The 16736-nt window shown below is 43.2% G+C and overlaps 1 protein-coding gene across 5 annotated transcripts in view; it reads left to right on the top strand.

Moving 5' to 3' along the window:
* Positions 1-16736, top strand: part of NDRG3 (NDRG family member 3) — a 1445730-nt gene that overhangs the window by 188147 nt on the left and 1240847 nt on the right. For all 5 annotated transcript variants that reach the window (XM_069652255.1, XM_069652253.1, XM_069652252.1 and 2 more), the window contains exon 3: positions 2630-2665. In XM_069652255.1, the coding sequence (XP_069508356.1) occupies positions 2630-2665 (36 nt within the window). The remainder of the gene's footprint in view (positions 1-2629; positions 2666-16736) is intronic.

The following is a 16736-nucleotide window of genomic DNA, read 5'->3' as shown; positions in this document are numbered from 1 at the left end:
AAACCTCTTTGTAACTCCCCTATGGCTCACATTAACCCATCTTGAGATAAGCCTGGCTGCTCAACACGCTACCAACCTGTGTAGTACAGACTTATACCAAAAGTTGGGTTCCTATTGCCAGGAGGTCAGTGTTGTTGTAGTGCACCCAAAGGATACTGCATACAGTCGTGCCTAACAGTCCCCACTTCCAAATCAGACACAAGGGGTTTATTTAGATAATCTAGAGGCACTCAAATGTCAGAGATTCCGCTTCTGCCCCTTGTGGACTTCTGGCTCCAAAACCCATGCCCTAATTACCTCGTCACGAATTGCCTGTGGGGAGCATGATTAGTTTATTCAATAAGGCATGGCAGTAAATGACTTCGGACAGTGGGGTCTTACAGCTAGAAAAGCCCACCCAACCGCCCCATTCCAAAACTACCCTTACAACCTCCAGAACCACTCCTACTGGAAGAACTGTCTTCGCTTCTGCCGAAAGGCGCTGTGGAACTTGTCTCAGCTTGGTTGGGACAACGTAATGGTGGGTTATTCATGAATTATTAATTATCGAGATTGAGGGTGCAAGGGAGAAGAACGCAGCTCTGGCACAAAGCTGCCAATGTGAAGCAAGCAACATGTGTCCTTCAGAGATGGACACTCCCATCCCTTGCAAGCAATATGTACTGAAGCTACTCAATCGAGTGTTAATTATTATAACAGTGCAAATCATAGGTAAAACACAGCAAATGTGTCATTGTCTCTGTTAATACAAAAACAATTATTTTGCTTAAAGTAACAAATAAACTAGCTCTACGCCTTTCAGGAAAATGATCCCTTCATCAGGATCAACAATTCTTTAGCAGTGTGCGTCAAAGGCATAGACCGGGTAGGGCCTGAGTGGGCAAGGCCCAGCCAAAGTCTGTAAATGCCCACTCAGCAGCGCTGAGTGGGTATTTACAGATGTTTATGTCACTGTGATGATTTCGATATCAAACCAGTTGCAGTTGCACTTGTTTTGTGGTACAAGTCATTTATTGAGCATACATTTGTTAATGTTGACTCCAACCTGGAAGCCAACTTGATTTGTGGAGGATCACTCACTGACCCTTTGGATAGAAAGTATTTAACAAAGTCCTGTTTTTTTTTAATGTGGATCGACTCTCCATCAAAGGTCGCCGAAACAGAAGCATTGCATTTAATATATCTCAGTTGTTTGAGGTTAGATGTGTCACAAATGTTTCCATTTGACTGGCCAATGGAAATCAGAATGAATCTATGTATTATGCGTTTTTTGTCATGATTCAATACCATTAATTGGCCTACTGCAGAACACATGTTAGGTTTAGTTTCTTTGGTAGTAAGGGGTACGTTCTAGGAGTAATTTGCATTTTTAACTAGTGAAATGTTATCTCAGCATTAAGTAATTCCATGTTTCACCACTTTAATACTTTCATGCATCGCCTGGCTCCATGCAGAAAATAGCTTGATTTCCAATTTGGTGTAACCAGCAACAGCTGAAGTTTGTCTCAAATAGTGTTTAACGTGATCTCTATTCAGAAAGGGAATACGCTGGATTCCACCTTACATTTGTACTGTGTATACATCAAAGTCCCTCCTTCAGACGAAGTCGAACTATGCAATGCAGACTTCTCAGAATGCTCTTCACTCTTGAAGCCTCTGCAATACCAAGTTGAGTTCCTTGCTTCGGGCTTCCAACTGCATATATTTATTTTGCCTTTGCTGTGGTATCGAATGCATCATGTAGGCAGGCCCACATATGGGATTCGAATGCTGAAACGGATTTGAATGCTGGACCAGCCCAAAATCTCTCGGTCCTGAAACCGCTTCTAGGAACTAGGCTGTTATGGGATCAGTTGGAAGAGCGGTTACCTCATGCCTTCAAGAAAAACCTGCTGAAAACGGCAGGACGAAAGCTGAGCCACACGGTGGCAGCCAAAAAACCCTGATTTCATCCCAACTCCCCCGAAGTTCACTTCAAATAGCTTCAAATAAGGAGTCATGATTTTTTGTTTTCCGAGATCCGGAACCAATGAGTCTTCTTTACCTGAACAACAGTACCTGCTAGTATACGGGAGAGTGACGCAAAACCAATGCCTTGATTACTAACTGTGAACCCTTTTTACTCTGTCTTACTCTTCCTTGTCACAGTACTCTGAATCCAGTCTTTTTTAAGGAGGGCTTGTTCATGGATTCCTGGATACTAATGGATCTTCTGAGTTGAGGGCTATCCTTATACCTTTTTCCTGCACACATTTTTACATCCCATAATAGTGTTGGGGATTGTCGGGTGGTGTGGTTAACTCGAAGGTAGTTTGACGACTAAGTGCAAAAGAGTATTGATGATTACTGCTCCATTATCAAGCCCTTTGCACATTTGATCCTGATATCTGGGTGGGTGGTGTTAGGAATTAGAACAGTTATTTTATGTAAATATTGTATTGCGGTTACCAGTCAGACTTGTTATTGATATACCATTTATGTAATGCAGCCTTGTCGCTAACTTTCAGAATGGTTTATTCAACGGTCAGTTTTGAGCTGATTTGTGATTTATTTAGCTTTCTGTTTAAGTTACCTGGCAGTGGTTTTTTTCCTTCCTGTGAATTAAAACCTGTTTTTCTTGTATTGGCAGACTTCTGCACGAAGCTTCCAAGACTTTGATGGTCAGGTAAGATTTGTACTGTGAACAAGTTTTCTTTAATCACTTTGACAACTAAAACGTCAACTTGGACTTCCTCAGTATGATTGGACCAAATTCTGTCTTCCTAAAACCGTACCCGAAGGCCCCATTTAATGTAATTTAGAAATTGCACACTTCCTTGAAGAAATGGGAATAAAAGTAGCTTTTGTTTCTCGATTTCCCTTTATTGGATATAATTCTTAGTGATTCTTCCAACATACATTTAGGTAGAAAATGTATCTTGTTAGAAGGAATTGTGCATTCATGCAGGCTCCTAGATTGAGCAGACCAGGATACAAGGTTACTATAGTGCTCATTACGAGTTGGCCGGTGTGGAATTAGCGTGACGGTATTAACGTATAATGGCACGTGTTTGTACCGGCCAACTACAAGTTTGCCAGTGAGGTGTGCCTGAATTACCTTCAGCCAAGAGCTGATGGTAAATTGGCACCTTACATCAAAGATCAGTGGTATTACAGGCACTGGTATTACCATTGACAGCAGTACAAAATGAAAGGTAGTGTTCAGACTATAGTGGGGGAAATTCATGAGATTTTGCAGCCTTAGGTTTTTTTTTATAGTGCTTCTGTTTGCAAGTGTTAATTTCCATATCCTTCACAGGTGCAAGGCTTCCATAGTTGCACTGGGGCTTCTGTAGATTTGTAAGCCCCATTCCTACACATGTAAAGAATGTCTATGCCAGGTTGCTTGCTCCATGGTGAACTTGTGTGGTAAATGTTCCATGCTATCCACTTGCAGCTTCCTAAGCATTCAAGGCATAGTTTTGTTCATGTAACTTCAGAAATCATTGTAAAATAAGAACAGTGCAATAAACAGTTTACATTTGTCCGAAGTAATACCAAGTACACCCTTAAAAGAAGCATACATTGAGCAGCTTAGTGTGTGGTGGGTTGGGGGACGGCAGTCTTAAAACAGAGTAAGCAAACATTAGCAGAGTTTTTTTTTAAATTTAGTTTTACCCGTTTTACAGATGACTTTTTATTTTAGAACTTTTTTGTGCCAAGGCTTCTTTACGAATGAGGGGCACATTCCAAGTTGGCCACCATACTGTCCTTGACTTTTGTTCTTTGTTTTATTATATCAAGGTGTGGGGTGACCATCTGACTGCGCTCTCGTGACCTGGACACTGGGTTTACTTTCTGCGGCTACGATGGGCTTGGCATAACTTAGCTGCCTTATTGGCAGGGAGCTTCTCGGGCTCTGTGCCGTTCAGCTGCGTTATGGAATAGGTATTTTAAAGATTCCCTAGAAAAGTGCACCTTTTGAGCAGAACAAGTGCTTAAAAATGCAAAGTCACCATAGTTACATCCGCATTGTTAAAATGGCCCAACGTTTAACTTAATATGTAATTTGCGTGTCTTGTACTCTGTACACAAAGGTATTCTGCAAATGAATTTCCAGAAATTGAATTTTCCTTATCACAAGGTGACACAAATTCGATCCCCATTCAGACAGATATAGTAGGTACCAAATCAGCTTCAATGTTGCCTTTAAAAAGGAGGTTGTCCTCCCCATTTCTCAATCGCTTTCTTTAAGTAGTTACTTTAAATTGACAGAACAGAAATTAACTATGTGGGACTGTGTTAAAAGTACTAGAACCCCATCTAGCCAAAGCCAAAAACCACGTGAATACCAAATTAGAGATAAATGTTCTCAATAGTTTTCCATTTTTCAGGCTAATGGATACATGCGTGCTTCTTTTGTACATGAGAAACACTTTAACTGTTTTAGATCTGCCAATACTTGATGTTAAAAATACGCTTTACAATTAGCATATGAATAATTTAATTTAAAGGAATGAAGGCGCTATTTAGGTATCATTGAGGACTGTAACAGCCATTTAAAGGTTTTTCTATCCAAAGTGACATAACCTTGAAAGATGAAAACTTTTTTGATAGTGCTGGTTTTTTCCTTCTGAAACAGTTTGGCGCTTGTATTAGTTGTTCTTGACATGACTCTGATTGAAAACCTATCTTTGAAACTTAGGGGCATGAAACCACCACTACCGCAGTCATATTCATTACACAGTTGATCAAAACGGCAGCTTACAGTGGTTTGCAAGCAAAAGCCTAGACAAATGCTGCATAAATCCTTGAAGCCGGATAACATGATTGGAAATCCATGCCCATAACCTCATTGCACTGCAAGTAGAGGTATACGGATAGTTGAGGTGCGACCCAGTGAGTATGGTCCTTTTTAAAAAACAAATATATATATATTTTTTTTAAACTGGGACAATTTGATGTGCCTATTCAGTCAAATCCCGGCGCTCAGGATTTTGACACAGCGAGACATTGAGGTAGTGGAACTGATTGCTATGTACAGCCACACAAACTGGGTAATTGTCACCTTTATTTCATCAGTGATAGTGGAATAACTTCTACAGTCTCTGCAGGAGTTTCAAAACTTGGGGTTTGAGATCCAGATTAGAACAGCAGATCCAACGAGTGAAGCACGCTTTACCACTCCTCTATATACGATGGACCGTAAAAGAGCGCTCTTGCCGTGCCGGGTTTCATAACAAGTCCACATTGGCTCTGTGAGTGCACAAGGTTATCCGCTGATTCAAGGGTCTACTTGGTATTCGGTGGATGTTGGTCTAAAGAATTGAAATATAGAAGCCTCCCAACAGTGGTCTGGTCTATGGTGGAAAATGCATGGCTACATAATGTTAACATCACACCCTGCAGGAATTACAGCATTGAACTCAGCTGATAGTTTCTGCTTGCAAGAGACATGGCTTACTAGTGGTATTATGCTAGATGTTTATAAGATCTTCACTAAATAAGTGATCAAGAACCCCAAGGGCCGCCCAATGGGCGGGCTCTGCATTAGAGCTAAAGTCCATCTGAATGCCTCTTTGTCATGCACTGTGATCAACCCTATTGTATGGGTGTTGTCGTCAATAACTTACCAACTGAACATGTTGCCACATAGTTAATCAATATTTACGATCCTCCTGATGGCAAACTGACAAACATGTTGCGCAGGAAAATAAATTAAACTTGAGTCTCTGGAAGCTTGTTCACCCTAATGGTGAAGTACTTGTCACTGAGGACTTTAATCCTCGCTGTTACGGATGAATGGTTGTTTAAAAGGGGGGGGGGTGAGCTACCTAGGAAACGCACAGTCGCGGCTATCGAATATGCAGTAGAATTTATTCAACTGTGATGTCCTTGGACAAATATGATAACAGATAATTCAGAACCCCCGAGTTCCACTGTTGGGAATTCACTAATTGAAGTAATAACCAGGTCAAGTGGAAATGGCTCATCTTTCCTGGATTGCATGTTTACTATTAGTCTCCGTAGACTGGCGCAGAGATTCGAAATAGTTTTAACTCTGCTCAGCGACCTTGGCATTTTATCGGCTGGATTTGATATTAAGACAACTATTGGACACAACCTTGCACTGAGTAGTTACTGTATCCACTGAGGGAAATGGTCGGAAGCCAACATTGAAAAAGACTTGGACGCCCAGCAATCTTTATTGTGAGCAGCAAAGAATGACATCTATTGCTGCAGTCAATATGGTCCCTTATTTCCAGGGCAAAGCAGGTTTACACTCTGAATCAAACAGTAGTACCCTTGTTTGATGTTGCTATATACAACAAGATCGCTCTACTCTGACAAATTGCTGCAATTAAGCGTAGCAAATTGCTCACCCTCACTATGCGAAAGCTGCTGATCGGTTCTGTGAGAACTGTGTTTAAGTACTGGTTGTGCCAACATAAAAGCTGCCTATCGTCTGCTAATTAGAAAATCGTATCTAGTCTAATCAGATCCAATGATTTTTGGAAATGTTGGCATTTGTACTGTTCTCATCTTGCAGTGCAGGCCCATAAGTATTCCTGTGGAATAGCAGAACAGCAATGGTCAGCCCATCTGAGAGAACATTATTGGAACTCTTAACATCAAACAGGTTATTTGTAATCCTCGGACACATGCTAGTGGCAACTTAGTAAGTGAAATGGAGGAAGCTGTTCTCATTGATATATCTAATGTTAAGCCCTCTCGTGCCCCAGGTCCTGACAGCATCCCAAACATCCTGCTGAAAAAGGACCCAATTATTTGAGGTAAGCTGCTGCATATAATGTTTTTTGACATAGTCTAAAATGGATTTCTCCCGCGTAGCGAATATTCTCTATACTTATACCAGTCTTTAAAAAGGGCCAGTACTCTCGCCTACTTGCAATGCTCGACACCAGCAGTAACCTCTACTTTACTATCCTATTGAGACTCTTAAAAGGCTTGGGTCGAGCACCAGCAAGTATCAAAGCCCCAGCAACTATTCTTTAGGAAGGGCTGCTCCACGACACCAGTAATGTGGGCACCCCAGACATTAGCTGCTGATGCCCAGTGTGGTAACGGAGCACTAGATCTTTGCTTCATAGACTGCACTGCCACATTTGACTGTTTTTAGAGACCTATTGTGGGCGAGGTATTGATAATCGACTCCATTATGTCAAGTTACTGTTGGTTGCCGTCTGTTTACCACACGATCGATCCCTTTCTGTCCCGATAACTACCAACAGTTATTTTAAGCATGGGTGTGTGCTCGCCCCCCTTTCTACTCTATGTAGTAGATATGGGCCGATCACTGGAGGAGGGCCGCAACTTTACTCTGCAAATAGGTGGCCTAGCAACCGCTTGTGTTGGGTACGCTGATTATAGTCATTCTGGACAGAACTATACGGGTCTTCAGCGCTTACTTAAAGCCCTAATGTGTTATGCAAAACGGAACCAATTGCAGGTAAACCAATCTAATACCAAGATTCTGCAAATACAAAAAAAGGGTAAAAAAAACTTCATTATGGTTGGTATCTGGATGGTATTAAGCTAGACATGGTTGACACCTATATGTATTCGTCTCGTCCAAGGTCACACGCAAGTGGCAGGCTATTCAAAACTTAATCAGCAGAGAAGGCAGGGCCTCAATCTAGGGCTCCTTGAGGTCTATAAAAAAGAAATGGGTGATTCAGCGTCTTTTATGTTCTTGAAATGGTCCCTGACATATCTGCAAAATGGTTGAAAACCATTGAAGGAAAGATTTTAAGATCTTTCTTTGACCTTCCCATAACGGTACCAGTGGCGGTGCTACGATTGGAGCTGGGTGTGCCATCTCTGCTTACATTAAGGAAGATGAGTGTCTGCAAATTTATGCTGAAAATCTATATGGCAGGTACAGTTACCCCTAAGAAAACATTGCTTTTGTCATTTAAAGCGCACAGTGCCCATCGTTCAGGCAATGCTGTCTTTTTCGCATTGGAACACCTGGATGAAATAGGTATACACTTTAAAGACATGGACTCCCATGGCCTTGACCTGCAGTAGTTAAAAAGAAAATCTTTATGGGATAGAGTGCAGACTTCGGATTTCCTATCTCCGCGCAGACGCTATACTGATTACATAAAACAGGGCTTCATATTATGTACGTGAATACACTGGGGCCTGGGTGCAAGAATCTTGCTGCTTCTGTGAGACCCAGGTAGAAACCAGCAGGTATGTTTTAACCGGTTATAGGGCTTTGAGCGATTGCTACGAAAGTGCGTACATTACTTTTTTTACACCATTAGTGGGATATAGTATAGATCCATTTTGGTCCACAATATATAGAGCCAAACCTCTGATTGTAGTAGCTGCTGCCTATTCCTTCTGGGAGTAGATAAAAAAACAAAGCTGTTTAATGATGAAACTAGTACATTTGCATATTCATAAGTGTTTAACGCCTACCATTACTCTTTTTCTGTTGGTGTTTGCCTGCTTGATGCTTGCTAATTATTTGGATCAGGAGGAAAGATTGGAGTTTGAGATGCCCATATGATCATTGTCTTTTACATTTTGTGTTGTGACTTATTGCTTACATTCTTCTTAATGTGTTGCCTTGGGTCTTACAGCTCCTTTCTCCTACACGGTTCTCCTGTGTCGTGTCATGTTGTTAGAAGTTGGAATCTCATAAGGTTCTCGATTTATGTTTACTGCAAAAATCCTTTTAGTAGCAGTTTGAAATATATTTTTAAGGAGGTGGCTACAGCCATACCCAAACATCACCTTAGTGAATAAAGAATTTGCTTGCAGAGATTCAACTGACGTGATGTAAATCAGTTCACTGGTGACAAGGCTGTTCTCTGTGGCTGCAGCGGAGCAGGAGAACAGTGACTATCTGCTTGTGCAACCGCCTTGACAAGCACACATGGGATCCAAATATTTCTGAAGTGCCAGACCAGTCGGAGTGAGGTATGGCTGGTTCCACAAACGAGGAAGCTCTCGCATCTTTCAGGTATGATGGAGATCCTTATGGAGGGTGGTTACGCCAAGGAAAACACTATTCCAGTTGGCAGAGAGGCAAGTACTGCCTCACACCGCTCCCCTTCCCCCAGGTGAGGTGCGCAGCGCTGCGAGGATTGCCGTATCACTGTGCCGCACCCTTGTATCGTCCTGCTGGGAGAATCAAGATCGGGAGGCCCCAATATGGTTTGGGCTAGAGGTCAGCTTAAGAGAAAAAGACCTTTGGGCATCACACTACATGCACGGGCCATCTTGGTGACTATGGGCTACCAAGGCAACTCATCATCCATCCCAAGCAAAGCAAATGACCCGGAGATGAGAGCAGAGAGTTGCCGCTCTCTGTGCTAGACTTTCTGGAAGCAACTTCATATTGTGGAACCATTTGCAGCATCAGTCTTTCCCAAGAGGAATCTGAAAGAATTGAATGAAAGTGCATGAAAGAAGTAATTTAAAACCAATAACGTGGGAGATTGATTTACTATTGTGGAACACAAGTTTAAGGTTATCATGGCCAGTATATCTGCGCCTGTGTTTTTTCTCGTACAGCTTGGAGAACTTCTCATCAAGTGGAGAGAGTGGAAAGAGGTCTTCTTGAAATTTGTATTAGCAGTCTATGGGCCGATTTTTATTCTATAGAGAGAAAGGATGTCCTCCTTTACCATTGTTTAGGTAGCGTGGATAAGGTGTCTTCAAGAGGCTTCCTGAGCCCACGCAACCACCTGATGTTACATCATGGTATTAGGCAGAATCATATGCAGTACCCTTTGGGAACACCACACACAATTAAGACTACAAGTGACAGTGCAAATTCACCTTTGGTACAAGCCTGTACTACACAGTGAAGTGGTAGCGATGGCTGAGCAGCCAGACCTATCTCAAGAGTAAAGTGAGCAGTATCAGAAGTTAAACAAAGGACCACAATTACTATGGTTCAAACGAACACTGACTTAAGGTTTCTGAGTAAAAGAATATTCATTTATGTACACCATCATTTGTAAAACAGTTGACTAATATAAAGCAGCAGAAAATCACAATCTTAATACACTACACACCACCCAATGAATTCTTGACAAGTTAAGCTCAAAATGAAATGTGAGCAAAATGACACTCCAGCAGTTTAAAAAGGGAGGGAAAGGCAAGGTTATTTAAAATCAAGCAGCACCAACAAGTAAGTAGGCAGGGCAATCTAGAAAAGGCTTTCTAAGACTAGGCTTCAGATCAATAGGCCTGGGCCAATGTTAATGGTTCAGAATCTTTGCAGAGGATCACACAGTTCAGAGAAGTTTGCAGTTAAGTCTTTGCCAAGAGTTTGAAACAAAGTTGATCGGAAGAAAAGTTACTTAAAAGAGTAGAGAAGGACAAGCTCTCGGATTAGCGAAAGATTTCAAACACTTTCACCGAGGTCGGGCAGAACGAACTACCATATTTGAATAGTACCTTAGTAGAATAAGAATGCTGTAGCTGAGGCAGAAGTTCCTGGCAGGTCTTGCAGGCTATTGGTTCCTGAAGCGACTGTCGGACTGACAAGGAGGAGGAAGACTGGAGGGTCCTGCACTGCCCAGGGAAGAAACCAGCAGCAGAGCAAAGCAACAAAGAAAAGGTGCGCTCCTTAAAACCCAAACGGGGTCTGGTCCTCCTGCAGCAATGTACAGCAAATTCGACCAGGGGAGGGAGGCCTTGCTTGATGTTTGGCGAACTGGTTGGTCCCACCAGCGCATGGGAAGAAGATTCCTTGCAGATCTTCTCTGTCGTCGAAGTGTAGGAGATTCTGACCCGCAGCAGAGCTTCACCAGGAGGTTCAGTAGTGCAGTAGTCCTATTCCTTCAGCTTCTCTTCGGTTCTCTCGATCCAGTGGCAACTCTGCCTTACAAGTCCCAGAGACCTGCATTTTATGCAGTTTTCCCCCATTCACACAACCACAAAAGTCTGAAAAAGACAACCCTGTGTCACTGCACTAAAGGTGCTGTGTGATACACGGTAAAAAGATGATGCCTATGGAGTAGGTGAGGCTCCACAATCTATGAACACAAAAATGTAAAGCACGCAGTGGGAAAAAAAGGCTCAGACTCTTAGCAGGTGAAACAAATAATCCTAGAAATCCAGCAAATCTGCTGAGGAACTCAGTAGGAAAGGGAAATTAGCCATTCTGGAGAATTCTCCCTTACACATGGAACAACTTTGACATAAGCATTGCTAAACTTGACAAGCATTACAAGGTCAAAGATAACAAGAACCTAGCCAGGTATCACGTTGGGACAAGAGAACAAAAGAATGGAGAGACGATCGAGGACTTCGTCACTGCACTTCGTGGGATTTATTTATTCCTTGGAATAAAATATAAAATAAAATATTTTGGACACTGCCACAATGAAAATATTTCATCAATTAATGATTAAATGTACGGATCATCGCATTAGGGAGGAGTTATGGAAAGAATTAGATCCTAACTTAGACAGGAAGATTGAGATTGCCAAGTAGGTAGAGCAGTCAATACAGCCCAGTACATCAAACAGCTTAGTGCAGTGACTGAGAGAGTCAGCCATGAAAAGAATCCTGCTGGGGTCAGTACTGTTTCTGCAGGGAGGAGTGGCAGACAGAGGAACAAGAAGCTGTTACTCGAGAGTTGCTGATACTAGGAAGCCCAGACATTTCAAAGGGAGGAAAGAATAGTCTGGGTTTCGGAGGAGCAGTGTTTGTGAAGATTATGTCCAAAGGATAGTGTCCACTGCGGGGGGGGGGGGGGGGGGGAGTGTGCATGAAAATGAGGGTGATGTGGCCAATTCAGATAATGAAGCTGTAGGCGGAGTGCAAGTCATTCAGGTGATAAATGCAGTTACTGGAGTGAAATTGGAGAAGCCAAGGTCATTGTTTAAGGTTAATGGGAAAGATATTCTTGTATTGGTTGACAGTGGGGCTGACTACAACCTCATAGGTAGACATGGGAGAAGGTTTTTCAGAAATGTGCTCAAGGAAGCATCTGTCAAAGCGAATGCTTATGGGGAGAACCCCATTCACATAATTGGGCAAATGCAAGCAGTTCTGGATTTCCAAGGAATGTTGGCTGATGGGAACGTATATGTAACTAGCGTAGGTGGAGATTTACTCTTGGAGCAGTCAAGCTGCCCTAGGAATCAAACTTGATCCCAATACCTGTTAGGTTGTGCAGTGATCTTAGAGGACTCAACAGATGTGTGATTGCAGAAAAGTTTCCATTGCCCAAGATAGATGAGGTTATATCTGATCTGACTGGTGCCAATGTTTTTCTCTGCTTGATTTGAAGTACACTTACCACCAAATACAACAATATACAGACTTGTGTGATCTCGCAATGTTCATTACCCACTTTGGGATGTTCAGGTGTGTTCGGATGCTATTTGGCTTGGTGTCCGCCGCGAGTGAGTTCAGAGAGTTATGCATGTCTTACTTGGTGGTTTGTGAGGAGTGAAGTTTTACCAGGACAACATCTTGATATGTGGTCAGGATTTGGTGAGTCACGATAGGAGGTTGCATAGTGTTTTGGAGAAGTTGAGTGAGGCAGGACTCAATTTAACTTTGGAGAAATGTGGTTTCAGGAAAAAGAGGCCGAGTATCTTGGGGGTATGATATGGCATTTATAACGCTCCTTTACACAAGTGTTGCAGTAAGTTGACAGGAGAGGATGTGACACCCAAAGTCCAGTGCTGTGGAAGGAATTTCAGATTTGCCGACTCTCAAATCCATGTCGGAGGTAACCTCCTTCTTGGGAATTGTCTAGTACTATGCCAAGTTTATTAGAGGCCTGGCGAGTAGTACCAATGAGTTGAGGAAACTTGCAAGGAAAAGGATGACATTTCTTTGGTCTGCCAAGTGTGATGAGGTATTCCGAGATGTGAAGGAGAGTATTATGCATGTGCCCATAATGAAAGGGTTCAAGGAGGGGCTTAAGGCCATTTTGCACTCTGATGCCAGTGACTGTGGATTGGGTGCAGTGTTGCTGCAAGAGGATGGTAATGGTTACGTATCTACAGTAGCCTTTGCCTCAAAGGCTTTGCAGGATGTACAGAGGAGGTATTTGGTGATTGAACAAGAGGCGTTGGCTGTAATCTGGGTCATCGAGGTTCAAAGTGTATTTGTATGGGAGGAGTTTTGTAGTTAAGATGTAGCATAAACCTTTGGTCAATATCTTCAACAGAGGTGGGATTGATGGTGTGCATTGGCAGATCATGAAGTGGGTGACATGAGTTCAGGGATTGAATTTCATTGTTGAGCATATTGAAGGAAGGAGCAACACTGTTGATGATGCTTTAATCATTCCAGTTGGGAGAGAACGGGGTGCTGAAGGATGACCCGTGTGAGGAGAGAAAGGACAGACGTTTTTAGCGTGGACGCTTTGGCAGAAGATGAGTGGTTGAGGGCTTGTGAGGAGGACGACGTGTATCAAGCGGTCAAACTCAATGTCTTGTAACGTTGGTGGGGAGGTGACGTGTCTGGCTGTGACCTGTCGGTGATGGAAGAGTTTAAGCGAATCAAAGACTCACTTTCTGTTCAGGGGAATGTGGTATACAGAGGTTAATGTTAAAGGATATTTTTTAATGCGCACTATCACCACCGGAGTGGTCCCCTGGCGACTCGCAAAAAAGGGAAAGGGGTGGGGGTGAGTTAGTGGGAATAAGCTAGAAAAGTGCAAGAGAGCAGTGATGTGCTGTGGCCTCAGCCTGGTGGGTCAGTTGGCTGGGCTTGGGGTGTTTTACGGTCGGTAGTCGTCGTGTGCTGTTGTGCAAGTCTGTGTGGTTTGTTTTGTTGTTGCAGTGTAGTGAAGTTTGTGCGGATTGTTGTGTTTTAGGCGTGTGGTTGTGTTTGGTTAAAGTTTGAGAGGTGTATGTAGAGGGGTGAAATTTGTTAGTGGATTGGTTAATTGACATTGCTGTCCGGAAGTGAGGTGCTGAATTTCCGTATTCTCTCCAGGTGGGGTGCGCGAGCATCTGTGTCTTCGTCCTGATCTGGGCCATCCGATACTTCGTCTCTTTCACACTTGGCATCCAACATCTCCCTCTCCCACCACATTTCCCTCACTGCTCGCTCTTGCTGCTTCCACCTCTAACATTCGCAAAATCCGTCCCTTTCTTACTTCCCATGCTACTAAACTCATCATTTCCTCCCTCATCTTCTCTAGACTCTTGTACTGCTCCTCTTTTCTTCGGTCTCCTCTCCATTCACCTATCCCCTCTTAAATCCATCTACCACTCCGCTATCCGCTTGCTCTGTCTCCTCTCTCCCCACGATCACATCGCCTCTTCGCTTGCCTCTCTAAGCTGGCTCTCCTTTCACTCCCATCTCAAATTCAACTTCCTCTGCCTTGTCTTTAAATCCCTCTATGGTCTCGCCCCTCATTACCTTTCCACTCTCCTCACTTTCTATACTCTTCCCCCCCCCCCCGTCCACTTAGTTCTGCTGATCTCTTCCTTCTCACCTCTCCTGCCCTGTGCCCCATCCCGCCTCAGATATTTTCAACTTCTTGCCCCTTTCCACTGGAACCATCTCCCCCTCCATTCCATCTCCTCCTATTCCTCCTTCTGCACATCTCTCAAATCTTACCCCCTCCAATCACCATCATAACACCTGTGCTAGCTCTTTCACGATGGTCCCATATACCTTCCTACAGTTTGACTACCTCTCCCACCACGACCCCTTTCCAGTCCTGTAATACCATATTGTTCATGTAAATTGTTTTAATGACTGTTTTCCGATACTTGGTTCATTGTTGTTAATGCTTGTTATGCATTCTTTTTTGTCCTTGTGTGAAGCGCTTTGGAGTAAAGCGCTATATAAACCCTAATAAAATAAAAATGCACTCCCATTCATTGCCTTACCCAAGCTCGGCCACGGCCACCTACGTGACACCTGTCTGTATCTAGGGCAGGCAGGCTTTTGTGCGTACCTTCAAATCTGGCCCAGAGAGCATTCCCAATCCAGTCGGTGTGCGGCATGGACTAGCCAAGGCTCCTCCATCCATATGTAGCGGGTGGTTGGCATTCATCATCTTATTCAGTTGTTTATGCAGGCTATCGCTGCCAGTCCCTTCGAAACGTGGCACATACCAATGCTTGCAATTACGTCCAGGGGCGGCACCTGCCTTCATTCACAACTCATGCGGTCAGTGCCCATGCCAATGTCCACAACTTAGTTCAAGTGTGGCAAGTGCTAACATTCACAAAACTCTACACAGGTATGATCCCTGGTAGCAATTATGGGGCGGGTGAGGTTGTTGGCTGGAGTTGGCTAGGGATGCTGATTTCTGTCCTCATGGGTGTCGCTTGTTTCCTATTCGACTTCTCTTGTTATAGTAAGAGTTTCTCTGGTCGGTTCCGCCTGTTGTGAGTGTCATCCTAAATTTAGTAATCCTTTTCTTTGTGTTCCCCGTTCGGTGGTTTCCATTTTTCAGTTTGAATCTGTGGTGTTGAAGAGCTAGATTTTTAGTAATTTTCTGAATTGTAGATGGTCTTTGGTGTTATTTCTTTCGGGATGTTGTTCCAGGTTTTTGCGGCTAAGTGGGCAAAGGAAGAGCCCCCAAGTTTTTTTCTTAAGGTATGGTTTTTGTTCCAGGCGGGTTTCGTTGCTTTATCTGTGGAGTCTCGCTGGCTTGTAGATTGTTAATTACTTTTGTAGGAGTTCAGCTCCTTGTCCGCTGATTGCCCTATGTGTTATGCACATTGTTTTGAATGTAACGTGATGTTTGACTGGGAGCCAGTGCAGTGTTTTTAGGGCTGGGTGATGTGGTCTCTCCTGGATAGTTTGAGGAGCAGTCTGGCTGCTGTATTTGGGATCCTTTGTAGTTTCTTCAGGAGGTATTCCGGTATCCCAAGAAAGAGGCTGTTTGCATAGTCGATTTTTGACATAATGAGGGTGACGATTGTGAGTTTTGTGGGAGAAGGAGAGGAAAGGTAGGATTCTTTTTGCCAAGTGGAGGAGGAAGAAGCATTCCTTGATTGCATTGATTTGTAGTTCTAAGGTTAGGGTGTTGTCCATCAGGACTCCCAGATTTTTTACTACCTTAGATGGTGTTGGTGCGGTTCCCATTTCCGTTGGCCATTGAATGTAGGTGTTATCTTGGTTTTTGGATATAATCATGATTTCTGTCTTTCCTGGGTTGATTTTCAAGTTGTTGGCATTCATCCAGTTAAGGACTTCTTTAAGACACTTGATTAGGGTTGAGTGCTCGGCTTGAGTGTCTTCTATTTTGTAGATGATTTGAGTGTTATCTGCTTAATTGTAGCATGTAATGTATTTTTTGAAGATTCTTATTACCGGAGTCTGGTAGATGTTGAAGTACAGTGGTGATAGTGAGGACCCTTGCGGTACTCGTGTCGTTAACACGTGGGGTGGATTTGAAGGGTTTTATCCATATGGTTTCTGTTCTGTCTGCTAGGAATGATTGAATCCAGAGCAGTGCCGTGTCCGTTACATCTGTCTTCTAGTTTTTGGTTAGGGTGCCATGGCTAACTGTGTCGAAGGCTGCGGAGAGGTCGAGCAGAATCAGGGTTGAGGTTGTGTTGGAGTCCGCGTTCGTTTTTAGGTCGTCCCAGATGGATAGTAGTGCTGTTTCTGTTACTCTTGCGGGTCTGAAACCTACTTGTGCTTCGTATTGCAGGTGGTGTTTTTCTATGTGTTCTTGGGTTAGTTTGTATACGTAGGTTTCAAGGAGTTTTGCTGGGTAGGGAATGTTTGAAATAGGCATGTAGTTGGCGACGTCTTCTAAGTCGCTACTTGTGTTT

The sequence above is a fragment of the Ambystoma mexicanum genome, chromosome 3p, assembly GCF_040938575.1.
Source record: "Ambystoma mexicanum isolate Mex_15411 chromosome 3p, UKY_AmexF1_1, whole genome shotgun sequence".
NCBI classification, from domain to species: Eukaryota; Metazoa; Chordata; class Amphibia; order Caudata; family Ambystomatidae; genus Ambystoma; species Ambystoma mexicanum.
The sequence above is the reverse complement of the archived record's forward strand: the minus strand, read 5'-3'. Positions and strand labels throughout refer to the sequence as shown.